This window comes from Pezoporus wallicus, unplaced genomic scaffold, assembly GCF_028554395.1.
Source record: "Pezoporus wallicus isolate ANWC-B61680 ecotype Strahan unplaced genomic scaffold, APGP_CSIRO_Pwel_v1 contig_8714, whole genome shotgun sequence".
NCBI classification, from domain to species: domain Eukaryota; kingdom Metazoa; phylum Chordata; class Aves; order Psittaciformes; family Psittacidae; genus Pezoporus; species Pezoporus wallicus.
This window is the reverse complement of record NW_026635695.1, coordinates 1516673-1532609: the sequence shown is the minus strand read 5'-3', so window position 1 is coordinate 1532609 and position 15937 is coordinate 1516673. Positions and strand designations below refer to the sequence as shown.

General features: G+C 46.5%; 1 protein-coding gene across 1 annotated transcript in view; it reads right to left on the bottom strand.

The window, feature by feature from the left end:
- Nucleotides 1–14361, bottom strand: part of SYNPR (synaptoporin) — a 108260-nt gene extending 93899 nt beyond the window's left edge. The window contains exons 1-2 of the mRNA XM_057397366.1: nucleotides 14219–14361; nucleotides 14044–14109 (exon numbers count right to left, since the gene is read on the bottom strand). Coding sequence (XP_057253349.1) covers nucleotides 14044–14109; nucleotides 14219–14236 — 84 coding nt within the window. The 5' untranslated portion in view covers nucleotides 14237–14361. The remainder of the gene's footprint in view (nucleotides 1–14043; nucleotides 14110–14218) is intronic.
- Between the last annotated feature and the right edge of the window lie 1576 nt (nucleotides 14362–15937).

Sequence of the window (15937 nt, the reverse complement as noted above, 5' to 3'; positions counted from 1 at the left end):
AGGCCCTTTTCTTATGAGGAAAAAAGAAAAAAATCACTTGGAATAAGGGCTCTTTCCTTTCCTCTCCTCTCCACCCAAGAGGATCTTTACAGTCTTGATCAGAGCTAAATTAAAAAATGCAACTAATCAAATAATTCAAGAATATATTCTCATGACAAGTGGTCCAATGGAAACTGTTCACATGAATTTCCTCCTGCTGCACATCCCTTCTCAAATTCAACCAGCTCACATGAGGGCACCAAGGAGAAGCCCATGCCTGTCAAAGCTATCTTGTAGGGACTGCACCCAGAGTGCCCAGGCCTCAAAGAGACAAAAGTTGCAGGAAAGAAATACAACAAATAACAACAACAGAGTTTCATTGCTTTGAAATTGCTCCCTGGAATGCAGCTTCTCTTTCAGCTTCAAGAAGGCTGAAGGGTTTCCTGCTAAGATCAAGGCTCACCATGAAATCTTGCTGACTGGGTTAAAATGTCTTAAATATCAGGTGAATGTAAAGGCTGTCTTTCTTTAAATACAGTTTAGTTCCTTTATAGCATCATTCAAGAGACAAATGCCAGCTGCAAGCTCAGAGGCAGCTAGGTTTTCAGAGGAAAACCATGGGCAAGATTTTGCTCTGGGCAGAAGGATTCTGCTAATGGTTTTGCAAAGCATTTTTTCCTGCAGGAGCCAGAAAGAAGAGGGATTTTGAGGCAGAACCACTACACAAGCACTCAGAACAGCAATAAAACCTGGAAACTTGAGAAAGGCTAAGAGAGGGGGTTCTGCCCAGTCGGGTGGAAAGAGGCTGTGGATGCCTTGTGCCTTGCCGGACGTATATAGAGGTGCATCAGGCTCCTGTGTACCACCAGTGTGGATAAACACGAGTTCATCACCAGAACACCTGAAGCAACTTCTTGTGAAAGAAATACCTGCAAAGGTCTTTCCTCACTAATGATTCAGATCAAAAGGAGAACCATTATCACAGAAACCCATTCAGTCTATGCAACAGGGAATACACTGTTTTCTTTGCAGTAACCCAGAACTGTACAAGACATGGAGTTTAAACACATTTCCATTCAGATAAGTTATCTCTTCCCCTCCCCACCAGCAGCTTTTAAAAGATGCGTCTTGAACTTGCAGCACTGGAGGGTTTTTTCTTCTCAGATTTTTAATTCACTGGCATCATAAAGACCTCTAGCAATTTACAGTGTGAAGAGCGCATTCTCTTCCGATTGTCCTGCTTTGAGCCAGTTTGTACATTATGGTTACTTCATTACTTACATCGCATTACACAGGGCCAAACGAAGCAGCCACCTCTCTGCTGCAGATATGCCCCGGGGCTGGTACAACCCGGGTGTTTCCACATCAGGCACAGAGGCTGGGCTGCCCCACTGCTGTACACCAAATGCCCCTCTGCGGTGCCAAGCCAGACAACACACTGCTTACCCTCATGCTAGCTTGAGAACAGAGTAAATTCAGACTTGCACAAGGGAGATTTAAGTTAGATATAAGGGAGAAATTCTTTACTGTGAGAGTGGTGAGGCACTGGAACAGGCTGTCCAAGCAAGTTGTGAATGCTCCATCCCTGGCAGTGTTCAAGGCCACCTTGGACGGGGCTCGGAGCAACCTGCTCTAGTGGAAGGTGTTCCTGCCCATGGCCCCTTCCAACCCAAACCATTCTGTGGTTCTGTTTCCAAATCTGAGAAATACTGCAAAGGAAGCAGCCACATTATCAACCTACACTAATCAAGGTGTTGCAATGAGCAAAACAACAAAATAAAGAAAACCCAAACCAACAAAAAAATGAAATAAAATTGTGGGAGACATCCAAATCCTGTTGATCTATGGAAGGAACATGAAGGACCAGAATATATTTCTTCCTGCCTCTTGCCATGATGTTCTCAGCTATTTGTCCTCCTGCAAGTCAGATTCCTCAAATGAAGCCCATGTTCCTACAAGTGGTTTTGATGACAGTTTCATCAGGGGTTAAGAGTCACAAATTTGAGGTTTAGCAACCGTGACCAGGCAACATTCAAAGCTTTTACCCTGTTACTTTCTAATGAAATGGCATCTTGGTCAGAAAATCACATGCATTTTCTTCACACACATTCAAAGCAGAAAGCTCCCACAGCTCGTTGACTAATACCTGACCACTGTTTCTGCAAGATCTCTCTTTTCTCTGAGCCATTCCCATCCATACGCACTACAAGCTGGCTTTAAACAAAGAATACAGGTGGTGAAAAACAGATTAGACTGCAAGAAAGTCACTTTCCTCTTTGAAGGCACCTGTGCCTTCTCTAGTAACACGGTAAGCTTATGAAATTCCAAGAGGCCAGTCTATAGGGAATACATGAGCGCTATACATGGCACATTGAATACGATTTCGCTGTGTACCACCATATGGAACAGAATCTCAGCGGCATCAAACGTTTACCTAAACTCCATTAATGTCTTCTCCAAGCCAATATTTATAGCATACACACCAGTAGCTGCTGTCAGAGTGTGTATAAATGTTAAACTGAACTGTTAAAGAAACATAATGACAGATGTAGAGATGCTGAAGAGTGCAATCTATTCTAATTTATGATAATTTATTTCCATCATCTGGAGCCCTATTCAGAAGAGAAAGCTGAATGCATCCCAAAGCGCATCACAGGGTGGAGTGTAAAAATCCCCAGGAAAAAAATAATCATCTCTTTTAAACCAAGCAAGAGTACTTTTGTCCTAACACCCAGAACATGCTTAGCAATCTCTCTGTGCAGAAGAAATACAGATGTGGGGTACTCAAGCCCTATCTTCTGGCAGCCCAGTGACACACAGGTTTTATTGCCAGTTGGGAATAGCTGGGAACCGTTTGTCCCGTGAGAGATGTCTGATCATTGCTGAGTCACTACTTTGGGGGGAATAAGCTGCACAAAAAAAACCCATTTATTAGCCCCATCAGAGCTCTTCAGCTGCGTTAACAACCAGCACTGCACCCATGGGTGGCCAGCACTAGTGAGCACATAAATAAAAAGATGGAAAGCTATTTTTATAAAAGAGTGAGCCACGGGTATATGGCAGAAAGAGCTGTTCTAGTTAACTCCTCAGCAACAAAAGCTGTGTTGATTCACTTCCACCATGAGAAGCGAGCCCCATCACGGTCCCGTGCTGCTGCTGTTCTGCTGCAAAACCCATGATGAATGGGATGAGAAAAAGAAAAGGGGAATAAAGCAGTGACAGCACTTGGTCCTCACAGTGGGGAGTGCTGCGGGGCTGTGCAGGACTGCAGGCAAAGAACTCATTTTCACTGTATCATCCCTGGGAAGCGCCTTAACGTGTGCTATGGCAGTGGAGGCAGGAGGCTTTGCAGTGTGGCACACCCAGCGTCCCCTGCATATGTCAGCCCACTGCGAAGCCAGCTCCTGCTGCCTGCCAGGGCCATGCAATCTGGACAGGCACAGATTTTGTGCTGGAACGGGTGCCCTCTCCACAGAGCCGCCTGCCACGAGTGACAGGCTGCGAGGCAGCAGAGGGAACGCACACAGCCCACGGAGACAATGCAGCAAAACACAGGCGCTTATGAAGGCAGCTCAGTGATTCTCCATGAAGTGGACTGTGCTGCCTCTGAAAAACTCCATGTTTGACCAAAATAAGGGATAGACAATATGCACAGGCTGTCCAGAGAAGCTCTGGCTGCCCCATGCCTGGCAGAGCTCAAGGCCAGGTTGGATGGGGCTTGGAGCAACCTGGTCTATGGCAGAGGGCTGGAACTAGATGATAGTTAAGGTTCTTTCCACCCCAAACCATTCTGTGACTCCGTGATCTCACCAGAATGCCGGTTTCCAATGGAAATTTAGATTGAAAATTATTTTTCCCCCAAGGAAATGAAATGCCTTTTTCCAAATCAAGCTCTACCAGTGACTTATCGATGCAGCAATCACAGATGTTTTCCTGACATCTGGGTACAGCTCAAATTGCAAAGGACAAATGCTCCACACACTCCTGAGTCACCTGTTCCAGGTTATTATACACAAGGAAACTCACTTTAACACCTTTCATTGCCATGAAAATACATCCTGCTCCCAGCTTGCTACCTCCTCTGAACATCATTGAAGACTACCTACCAGCAGTGCAGGGGAAACAATGTGTAACCATATCTTTATTTAAAGACATTTCTGTACATTTAGAAGTCAGCTGTGGTGGGGCTGCTTGGCTACGTGCTGCTCGGTAACTACATTTTGCATGGCTGCATAGAAAACAGCAACTAAATACTCTCAGGCTGGGCACTTGGATGGGACTAATCGATAGCTGTGCCCAGTTAACACCACACAGTATTGCTTAAGCTCGCTAAAGGATCAAACTCTACTAATCATCCAACTTGAAACTGAATTTGTTTAGCAATAAAATCTCAATTCCTGGCTTCAGTCCTTTCAATGAGCAATTCCATCAAGCAAACTCTTCTTGCAGCACCATTCACAGATCAAAAATAGGGAGAGAATATGTTCAGAAAGCAGCTCTATTGAGCCATACTCATGAGTAATCCCCCTGTACACATCCATTTGGTCACCAGTTGGAAAAGTCAGCTTGCAATGTACTTGGCAGCGCTCAGCTTTTGCGCTTTCATCCACACTCAAACACATCCTTACATCTACTTGCAAGATTAGAACAACTCACTGCTACAACTCAACAGCAGACACCACATATATCAGCTCACTGAGATCAAAGGTGCACAGCAGCAAAGAATTTAATTAAAATGTTAAAATTAAACAGGGGGGCATCCATTGTTTAATTTTTTGGCAGGCGTGTTCCTTCAGACTGGGACCTAATCCCACTCCAGCACGCTGACTGCCCTTGGAGATGGCAATCAGGAGAGCTCTACCGGGTTTATCGGCTGCTGGGTTTGGTGGTGGGGGAATTCCACACTTGCTCTGCCTTTCAAGCACAGTGTCTATAAAAGCACTTAGAAAAACTGCTCAACTCCAAAGGATAATTATTGCAATATACTTATTCTGCAGTAATAGGCCAGTTTCCAGTATCAAACCCAACTCCATTTGGTTGGGAATGATAGACACCCACCAGCATCTCCCTTCACAGTCCCAAAAGGGAGCTATGACCTTTTCATGGTCAATTGCTCCCAGCCACTTCTGTCTCCATATGAAGGCTGTTCTAAATGGGGTAAAAAACTGATGCACAGCAGTGGGATTCTGTGCAACACAGAGTCTGCAGGAGGAGTAGCAGGGGTAAGGAACTAGATGGCTTTAAACTTGCATGTAGATGGGAGACTTCTCTTGTTTTACTTCAAGCATACCCCCAGCACACAACCAGGGAGAAGACTGCTCTTCAAAAAAGTTCAAGAAAGGATGAAGTTTACTCATTAAATTGTAAGATATTTCCTGACATCCCGGAGTATTTTGACTTGGATGCTGAAGGCAGCCATAGGCCATAATATGATCCACATCAGGGAGGCTCAACAAGGAAGCCACTAGTCTCCTTAGCCTTTGGGAACCCAGCAAGGAAGATTTTGCTACTTCTATAGTACTATTTGGGGTGCCACAGAGGCTTTTCACCTAATATTAGGAAGTTCTGCAAATGCAGTGTCAAATACGCACACAACAGTGCAAGTGCCAAAGGATTTGAGCTGAGGCATCACTTGAGAAGCAGATCACTCGACACAGGAGAGCAGAGAATTAACAACAGGAAAAGTGAAGACTGAGGACAGACACAACAAACTTCTTTTTGAAATTCAAGGAGCTACTGAAGAGCTATTACTATAAATTACTTCCTGATGTATCTATGATCTTGCCAATGTTAGTTAGCATTTCTTTCTGAGATCATCTGGGCAGAATTTCACCCTCAATACTTCAGGTTCATGATCACTTCAGTCAGGCTGTATGCAGCAGGTCTGGTATTTCTCATGGAATAAAGATCAAGTTGACAGATTGAGAGTTTTGCAGTGGTGCTGGGACTATTCCCCTCTCATCTGATAATGTATAACTCATTGATATCTTCCCGCTCTATAGCATTTCTCCTGCTTCCTTAACACAGGGAAACAGGGGACTACAACATCCCTACGATCTCAGAGCCAAGGATGCTTGTTGGGGTCTTCTTAACAAAGACACATTCCCATTCCCCTGACAAAAGCCCCCTGTCTAGGGCCATGATCTCTGACCGCTCTGAAAATAGCCTTACTAACTTTTGCCTTGGCAATGGCACTGACAAACTGAGACATCTGTACAGCACTTATCTGGGAACAGGAGCCCACAGAGCTCCCCCCAACTTTTATTCCAAGCTCCAGGCAGCAACACTTGCTGCTCCCCACAGCATTAGCTCATCAGCTCCCACAGGCTCTGCCTCTAAAACAGTCTTCTCCCCAGATGGTAAGGCATTTTGGAAAAGGCACAGACAGAACAGCTCGTTCAGAGAAACACGTTTATCTATCCATTAGAACACCATAAAGAAGGGAAAGGTAAAACTATAAAGGGCAATGTGTATGTTACCCCAGCCTTTCCTGGCTGTTTCTCATGGATCATGTATGTACCCCACTGCTTAAAGATCAAAGTTGGCATTAGGTTTTGAGATCTTTCTTCTTTCCTCTCTGCACTGAAGACCATAACATTGCTTCCTGCCACGTATGGCTGCTTATGTGGAAAACCCCTTCTCTTGAGGGGCCGTGTCAGTGTAATCCTCTGCTGATTCTCCTCCTGTAGCAGCATTATGAAAATACTCAGCCCTGGCAGTAACCACACTGTCTGATGCTGGATTCCCTGCCTGGGCTTCACACCCTCTCACCACAGCCAGCCTTTGAGCCTGACTGACAGGAGTTCTCACCTCACAATGCATTTCAGTGTAGGCTGGAGCACTTTGCAAATGTATGCAAAAACTGCATGGAAAAATCCTCTGGGCTGTGCACTCAGGAATGTGCCCACATCCACAGGCAACACCTAATATTTGTTGTTTATATTAAAGGTTCTTAGGGAATACTTCTTTACTTGTGTGAATGCCATTACCAAACCCTTACAATGCCATAATTTGTATGTACAGTTATAATCATTGAAAACCCCATAATTTTATGCAATTTAAGCGTTTCCTTAAGAATGGAGAGCAATATTAGATTTTCTAATGGAGTGAAGCATTCTGAATGGGAAAATACTGCTTCCAAAGAGAAACCCAAGCAGTCTCTACAATGGCATGGAGATAAAACTGTGCAAATTAAACAAAGCAAAAGCTTACAGTTTGTCTATATTCAGTATTCTTTTGCTTTTGCCAAAAAGCAAGCTGTCACCTTAGCAACTATACCACACTTTACAGTACATATGCCACTTTGAACAAACACCTTAAAAGCAGCACCTCCACACTGTATGTTCCTTTCCATCATGTTCCTTACCGCACTTTGCAGATACCCCCTGAGAGCAGAAACCATTAAGACCCCTTTGGGCAGTTGCCAAGCTGGACAGGCAGACAGAAGGCCAAGTGCTGTTTTCCACACTGCGCCCCAGGACCAGAGCACTACTTAACCACTTTTATTTGGTGCCAAAGGAGAAAGCTCTGCTTGCAGAGCTGAGGCCTCAGCACTTTGCCTTCCATTGCCAGCCCTGTGCAGAGCCCAGCATCACCTGCTTTCTGCCTCTCTCCTCCTACATCAAGAGGAGGTCCCTCCAGAGCAGAGGGGAGACTTCAGCCAGGGAGCAGGAGGTCTCCCACCCCTTCATTCACATGTGCCATGAATACAGCATGGTTTGGGTTGGAAGGGACATTAAATCGCATCCAGTTTCAACCCCTGCCACAGGCAGGGACCCCTTCCACTAGAGCAGGTTGCTCCAAGCCCCTGTGTCCAACCTGGCCTTGAACACTGCCAGGGATGGGGCAGCCACAGCTTCTCTGGGCACCCTGTGCCAGTGCCTCAGCACCCTCATAATGAGCAAAAGGGTTTTATCACAAGCACCTAGAAGCCTGTCCTCCTCCAACTGCAGCCACTGAATCCAGAGATGTCAACATGCAGGGCTTTTACCCACGGCTCTCATTATGCAGATGCTGATTTACAGGAGTGATGACTGAAACATCTCCCTCTTAAAAATTGGCAAGGAGACTTTAACTGTGTATTGTCTAATGGCAGAGCCCTGTATCTCCATGCATCTTCTTGCTAGTTTGAAAGTCAGATCATTTTTGTTCTTCCTTTCATAGAAACCTGGTTTGCATAGATAATCAAATTTAGCATTAATGAGTCTCTCTCCTCATCTCTATTCCTACTGCTTCAAACAGCTACACTTGGATGACACCAGCCATCAAAAGTGCTTACTTACCCTGAGGAGGTTTAACCAGTTCAACCCTGGGATTTCCACAAAAGCAGTACATAACCCCAAAAGTCCTGCCTCCTGGAGCACTGTAGCTCAGCCATTTGCACTAAAATCCTATATAATTGTTTTATACCTGGTCCCACTCTGGGCTGCTAGAGAATCATCAAGATTTAAATGAATCATTACATGCCCTTTTAAAATCAACCTTTCTGTGATCACAACATGAGCCTAAGGGGAAAATGGTAGGTATTTTCCTGATGAAAGATGTCATTTATCTGCAATGTGGTCAGGCACTGCTGATCTTTCTCATTCCTTCCTTGCCTGTACCAGCATTTGCGCCGTTGAACAGCAACATTTTGATGGGACAATGTTGCTCACAGTTTCCAATAAGATCTGTACACAGATAAACATGCATGTGAGGAGCATGCAGAACAGCCAGCGCTCTGCAGTCTGCATAAAACCATGGGATCACAAGACAGACTTTCTGCTCTTTCACTTGAGTTCTGGGTTTTCAGTCTTTAGGGCTTCCATTCATCTGCTACCCTGATCCAAAGGCGTATGGTTTATCAAAGCCAAAGCTTTCAGAATCACAAAACTCCCAGAAGTTGAGGCTTTATAACCAAAAGGTCAAATACCACATAGGCATTGTTATTGCTGCTGCTACCTTTAGCCCAGTCCCTCTGACAGAGTGGCATACGGCTTTCACATCTGGCTTTGACAAGACTACAAAAACTTTTCAGATCTTAGACATCAGGTTCTGTTGTGTGCGATGGGAAATGGCAAAATCCACCCCTCACTTCTTCCTAATAAAAATATTTGTCCGACCTGCAGGTTACTGATGCCCCAATACGTGTTTGTAAGTTGTAGGTGCAATGACAAGGGTTGGCAAAGCCAATACAGAGGACTCGGGTCTCTTGGATGCTCACATCCCCTTGTTTCACTGAGGCAGTTTTCATCTTTAGAGAGCTGCAGTGTATTTTGCATGCATTATGCTAAGCTGCCTATAAGAAATCATCCAATTAATGGCAGCTTACAGAGAAGGGTTAGTTACATGGTAATTACCTTTCTAATATTAAAATACCATAGAAATGGATTTACATTTTTTGATTAAGTGGCATGTGTTTCACTGACCTGACACTACACATGCAAGATCTTGAAGGCAGTAAGTTGCACCAGGCTTTGAAGAACAGATACATACCCATATACCAAGGCAGACATAAAAAAAAGACAACAGTACAGTTTTCACATGTGTTTATGAGCCTTACACACCAGGATGAATAGACCTAACACTAAATGCAGCATCTGATCCTGGCATTGCATAAGCCACTTCAGCAAGCAGAAAGAACCATTGTTTTCATTGCTTTTCTTTTAATAGGAGGGTAGAGAAGATCAAACACTCAACTCCTCCAAGCCCTGCATCCATATGGAGCATGAAGCTCTAGCAAAGTTACCCTGCTACCTCGCCTGAAGTCTCTGCCCCTGTCAGGGTAGACAGCAGCCTTCTGGTGAAGCAAAAGCCAGACACACACAAGCAAATATGATGAAGAGTCTCAAGCAACTATAAAAATATCTCAGGCCATAATACACTATACAGAGCAAACTACTAATCACACATGCCTCCTGCAAGCATTACCTTCTTAATCCCCCCCCCCCCCCCCCCCTTATTTTCAGCATCTCAAGTTATTTAAGCTTTTCTAGGACACACTTGAAAGCATGCAGCTACTTATGTCCATTCATACGCATGCAAATATAACCCAACAAACGTGCTCCATGTCCAGATGAGCAATCAGCATTAGGACAAAAGACAAGACTTGTCATCAGTCTTTCAAGACTGATTCCCTTTGCCTTCCAAACACACATCTGTTTGCAAGGCGAGGGGTGGTAACCCTTTCAGAATCTATATAATTAAAGCAAGCTTGACTCTTACATCTATACAACCGAAGCAGCAGCCTGGACTTTTTCCTAGCTCACCAGGCAAACAATCACTTCATGCAAGCAAGGAAGCAAAGCAAGGTTAGCTTGGTCCATGCACACACACATTTGCAGTTTGCCACCAAAAACGAGTGGCAGGTTGCTGCCCATGTGCCCTGCCCTGCTTTGGACATCTTCGGCACATCCCATGAAGATGCTCATCAGCAGTGACTATATGGAGTCATGCAAGGCCTGGAATGTATTTTTCTGCACAAAGGCAAGACTTAAAACAACTCCTGAGACACATTTGTGCTCACTGAACATCCTAATGTCCATATCAAAGTTGTCTTATCAAGAACAGCCCCAGTCTCCACAAGATTTGTCCTACAACATGAACAACTCACCTCTGCCAGATACAAGCAGCACTGGCTTAAGACAGAGCTACTTTTACGGTCTTTGTGCCCAAAACACCCCTTCTGTTGTGCCTAGACAGGGCTGCAAGCTGGCAGAGCAGGGAGCAACTGTAAAACAACCACCAGCAAATAGCCAGCAAGGCAATCATAGCACCTCCCAGCTTGCAAACTGGTGGAGTTCCTGCATCTGTGCTAGTTACAAAGGAAAGATGGGATGGACATCACTGCAGCTCCCATTGTTTGACGTTGAAATGTGACAGCTTGCTTTGCAGGAGGGAAGTTGTTTGCGGCAAAGCACTGCAAGAAAGTAGCAGAAGTAATTACAAACCTCAGCCTAGTGACACAAAGTTGCCATTTTCAGACAAATATTTGGATAAAACGATACATGAGGCAGCTCATGCATCCCTGGAATGCGCAGAGCCCTGCTTTTTGGCTTAACCTCTCTTGTAGGGCTCCAAAGAGGCAATGAGCTCAGAAACTTGCTTGTCTTTATCACTGTTTGTGAACCCCAATAAAAGCCATCTAAATACATCCAGAGATTCACAGAAATTAATCCAGGGAAACAAATAAACACGTTTCTCCTCTTTCATCTTTCCTTATTCGTTGTCAGGTGTACGTGTAAGGGAGCCTCTTTTCAACTGAGGCTGTAATAGTGTTTGTGACATTGCAACTGGTCGTAGTGCCACAACAGATTACCATGAGAAATAAGCCTCAGAAGGACACCCTCTTCTCGTGCAAAAGTCTGTGGAGTAACAGCCAAGGCAATAAAGAAAAGCAAGACCAAAGACAGTTTTAAACAGCTTTTCCCTGCCCCGGTACATGTCATGAAGCAAGAGCTGACTCTAAGCTGGAAAAATATCAGGGTCTATCTTGCACAGCTGTGTGTGCGGTTTTCCAAGCCCACGTATTCCAAGTACACAGTCTATTACCAAGGTGGAGTTCAAAAATTGCAACTCTTGCTTAATTGCTATCAGATACTTCCCCCCCCCTCCTTTTCTCCTTCTTTCTTTTAACCTTTCCTGGGCCTGAGCCAATGTTGTCTTTTAATAGCTTCTAAATGCAATTTCTTGGCTGAAAATGGGAGTGCAAAGTACACAGGAAATACCAATGAAAACGTATCACAGTGCTGTGAGTATTGAGAAGAATCAGTCTTATCTCAGCATCTTCTCTCAGGGTGTTAGGTGACAGTCAAAGCAGAAGATCGAAAAAGGTCAGATAAAGTCCCTGCTCCTTAAGACAATGATCTATGCCTGAGCCAGACTTCAGGTAAACTGGAATTCGCACATCTATAGATTAATTCCAGAGTGGATACATTTTCCCACCTGAGAAACCTGCTGTCACTGCAGTTTACTTCAGACTTGCAAACATTTGCACTCATTAATACACAGATTCCATCAAGAATACAAGAGGTTTACGAATAAAGGCATGCTGACCCCTAACCCACCATGGGCCTATACAAATTGTCTGATGGATAAGAATGCAGATTCAGGGCTGGACCGGCTGAGGACATGTTTGGTGTACACCATCTCCACACCACCAACCTCTCTGAAGAACCCCCATACCTCTGCTCCCTATGCTACAACACCACAAGAGTCCCTCCAAGCACGAGAGCCACCCAACACCCTGAATCACGACATCACCAGCTGGGCTATGAACTTTATTTCTCTGCAGATGCAATCTAGGACTCAAGTGGGAGGTGTTAGGAAGTGTAATCTGACTGTACTGATCAAGCACACCACGGCTGTGAGGCTGCCGGGGGAATGTGGAAGTAGATACAGAATCAGCTGGAGCATGTGGCCTTTTAAAGTTTAAAATGATAATTAGGGGGATAAAAGGAGCCTGAGGGAGAGATGGGCACTTAGCTGAAATGAGATGGTAAAGAGAGGTGGGTAGCAGTTGGTAGGCATGGTAAGAGAATGAAGATGGAAGCAACAAGATGAAGTGAATGGAGCTGGAATATGGGTGACCCAGAAAGCTTTTCAAGAATATAAAAAACCAAACACAAACAGCAAAACCCCAAGTCTCCCACACATAATAACATGCTTAATTCTACTTACACATAGATGTCAAAGCGGAAAAAGTAATTTCTCAGACAATCTTAAATGTTAACACACTTTGCACCCTTCTCTTGCATTCCCTTATGGCCAAGAGCTGATACATCCCAGCCATGGCAGCAGAGCTGTTTACATAGAGCCGCATGTGCATTCATATGTACACAAACAGGCAACGTGCGGATAGAGCAGCCAGAAGAGCTCTACATGTGGCTTTCAACCATGACAACAGCAGCTTTCATATTCGGCCATTGGAAGAAGTTACAGACATAGGAAACTGTCAAGAGAGGAGTTCCCACTTGCTGTCCTGAGGGTGTCAACACTCCACAGGGAAGAGTTTCCTCAAGGGTACAACCTGCACCCCCTGCCCCAAAGCCCTTCCCGGAGAAGCTTGCTTCCCAACCACCATTAGACACACCATGGTCAAAAGACCATTCTCCCAGCACCTATTTGCCATAGAAATAGCTTTGCTCCCAATTCTTTTGCTCTGCAGCAAGTGATGCAGAGTGGCTGAAGCACCCTTAGACCAGTGTCTAAGGCTCAACCCCTGCATGTCCTGACTTCTCTTTGAGATGGCAGCAGCATCACCAAGTGGGACTGGGGGAGCTGTGGGTGAGGAACACAAGGTACCTTGTCTATGCTCTGCATGCAGGTCACCCTCTGTGGGGCCACCTCATCCCAAGCCTGTGGCACCACCACATCCTCATCACCCGGCTCCACCAGACCTGGTGCTTCGAGATGCCCAGCAGTGAAGAGGAGCTGCTGAACATGGGCAGAGATGAGGTCTGGTGTTAGCTGTTGCCCCCAGCGCACCAAGCCAGCCTCTCGCAGCGGGTGGAACGTGAATAAACGCACCCACACGGGGACTCAACCCCTAAAATACACGGCTTACATAATTCCCCAGCCAGACGGCGTTAGGGAATGTGATTAATCCTCCATGACATGTTCTGAACTTTCCGTTCAGAGAGGCTCTCTCCTCCCGCAGACCTACTGGCGATGAATGTCATTTGACCTGCAGACTTCACTACGAATGAGCATCAGAGCAACAAACAGTGACATTGCTCCGCAAACCAATTATCTGCCTCTTTCGCGGCTCGGCCCAGAGACAAGTTTGCTAAATGCATAATGAGGATTATCCCCCCCGCTCCCAACCCGCCCGTTTAAAAGAGAATAAATGGTTTATATCCAGCACAAGGATGGAAGGGGGGTGACGGGGACGGACACACACAAACACGGCACCCAACCCACCCGGCTACATCACTGGAGGATGTGAGCCCTCAAACCAAGCCCCCAGCCCCAATCCCGACCTTTTCCCACCTGTTCCGCGGGGCGCACTTGGGGGCTATCCCCCCCTCCCAAACCCACCTGCGGCCGAATCGCTGCCCGATACCCCCCCCCCCCCCCGGGACTCACCCACTCGAGCACCCTGAGGAAGGCCAGCGGCTCCTTCACCACGCGGAAAGTGCCCGCGGAGGCGAGCTGCGGGCAGAGACAGCGAGTCAGCACCGCGCCCGCTGCCCGCTCCGCGCACCCCCCGCTCCATCCCGGCCGCTTCCCCCCCGCATCCCGCCCGCGGGGCTCCGCGCACCTGGTCCACCGCCTCCATGGCGCCGCAGCCCCGCGGAGCCGAGCGGAGCCGAGCGGAGCGGAGCCGCCCCCGAGCACGCCGGGCGGAGCAGCCGGGCGGGGCCCCGCACACCCCGCACCGCCCCGCACCGCGCCCGCCGCTTCTTAAACCGGCATTAATCTGGGGTTAAATGATTGTTTTATTCCGGGGCAGGAAGGAAAAGGGAAGGGAAAAACAAGATGAAAATAACCCGGCTCCTGCATCGCCTGCGGAGGAGCCGGTAACGTCTTCGTGGCAGCAGCAGCGATGGGGATGGCACCACGTTGCATGCTGTCCTTCGTGCCCCTCTCGCCCTCCCCGGGGTCGGCGGCAGCAGAGCGCAGCTCGGCTAGACTGATCTCAGAGCACTCCCTCCTCTTGTTTCTGTAGCGTTTGCTTGGCAGCAGAACGTTTTCTGCCTTACTGATGTTTCGGCCTTTTTTTCCCTAACATAGCCTTAATAAAGATAACACATCCCGGGTGGCACAGCCTGGCTGGAGCGGCAGCTCCCCGTATTCATCCACACTTGTGTTGCCCTAGCTTGTTGACAGCATTTTCAGATCCTCGTGGCATTCAAGAGTCAACATGAGGATTTTGCGATGAAGCCAGGTCCTGCCCCAGCAAAGTGCAGAGGGCACAAACCCATCACCCTGTGTAACAGCACACATCCAGCAAGTGGAGTCAGTCTGCAGCTCTGCAAACACTCAGATGTTCAAGTGAACTGCCACCCTGACAACCAGCTGTGCCACCAGCAGGACACCAGTGCTCAAATAGGATTTGGAACCTAAGTAGGTCAGAGACTACAGTATCTGCCTAAAAAATACCTGAAGCTTTTATGCCCTGTGAGGAACCAGCCATCTGCAAAGGTTTAATAAGGCATTGCTCAGACTGAAGCTCTGTTTAAAAAAAATCAATAGTACCAGAATGTCTTCTTAGAGTAAACAAGATGTACTGGGGAGGGGGGGAGTGAATTTGTGAAGGTTTAACTGGAATTCGAGGCAGGGGATTTTGTGTCAAAGTCATGGATTTGCAACAGCTGAAGTCTGTAGTAACAATAGGACAGGGTCCAGATGTGTTTTTATAAAATAAATTTTAACCCCACCAAAACCAGCTTTGAGGTCAGAACTGAAAACACATTGTATTTTTCACAAAAAAATGTTGTGTTTCGTGCCCTTTTTCTGCCCTAGGAGAGAAAAAAGTGTGTGTGTGGGGGGGGGGGGAGTGGATAAAACCAGAGAACTTTTCCTTACAAAATGCTACCAAGCAAGCTTTTATTTATTTAAATAATAACCTCTAGGAAATATAAAACGCTTCTCAGCAATTCTAGCAGCTGCCTGCTGGTGGCCTAGTGCTATGGGAGGCTGAGCCCTTCGCAGAGGCGCAGGGACGAAGCTTTTCCCAGTCTCCAGAAGGCGAGAGTGGGCAGGGACACACAATATCCCTCTGACTTCCAGCCAGAACGTCTCCACCGGTGCAGATGGTACAGAGCCAGGTCAGTGCGAGCCTTCAGCGCTAGTTCAGCTCCCAAGAGGAGCAGGGTAACCGTGCTCCCTCCTGCAGAGATTCCAGCACTGGTATCTGATCTCAGCTCTAATTCGTGCCGGCACAAGAACTACTGAAGCTTTCAGCTGTGGGAAGTTTCATTGCTTGTGGTTTACTGTAACTCTCGTGCTGTTTTCTTTAGCAGGTTTCTGTCATAGA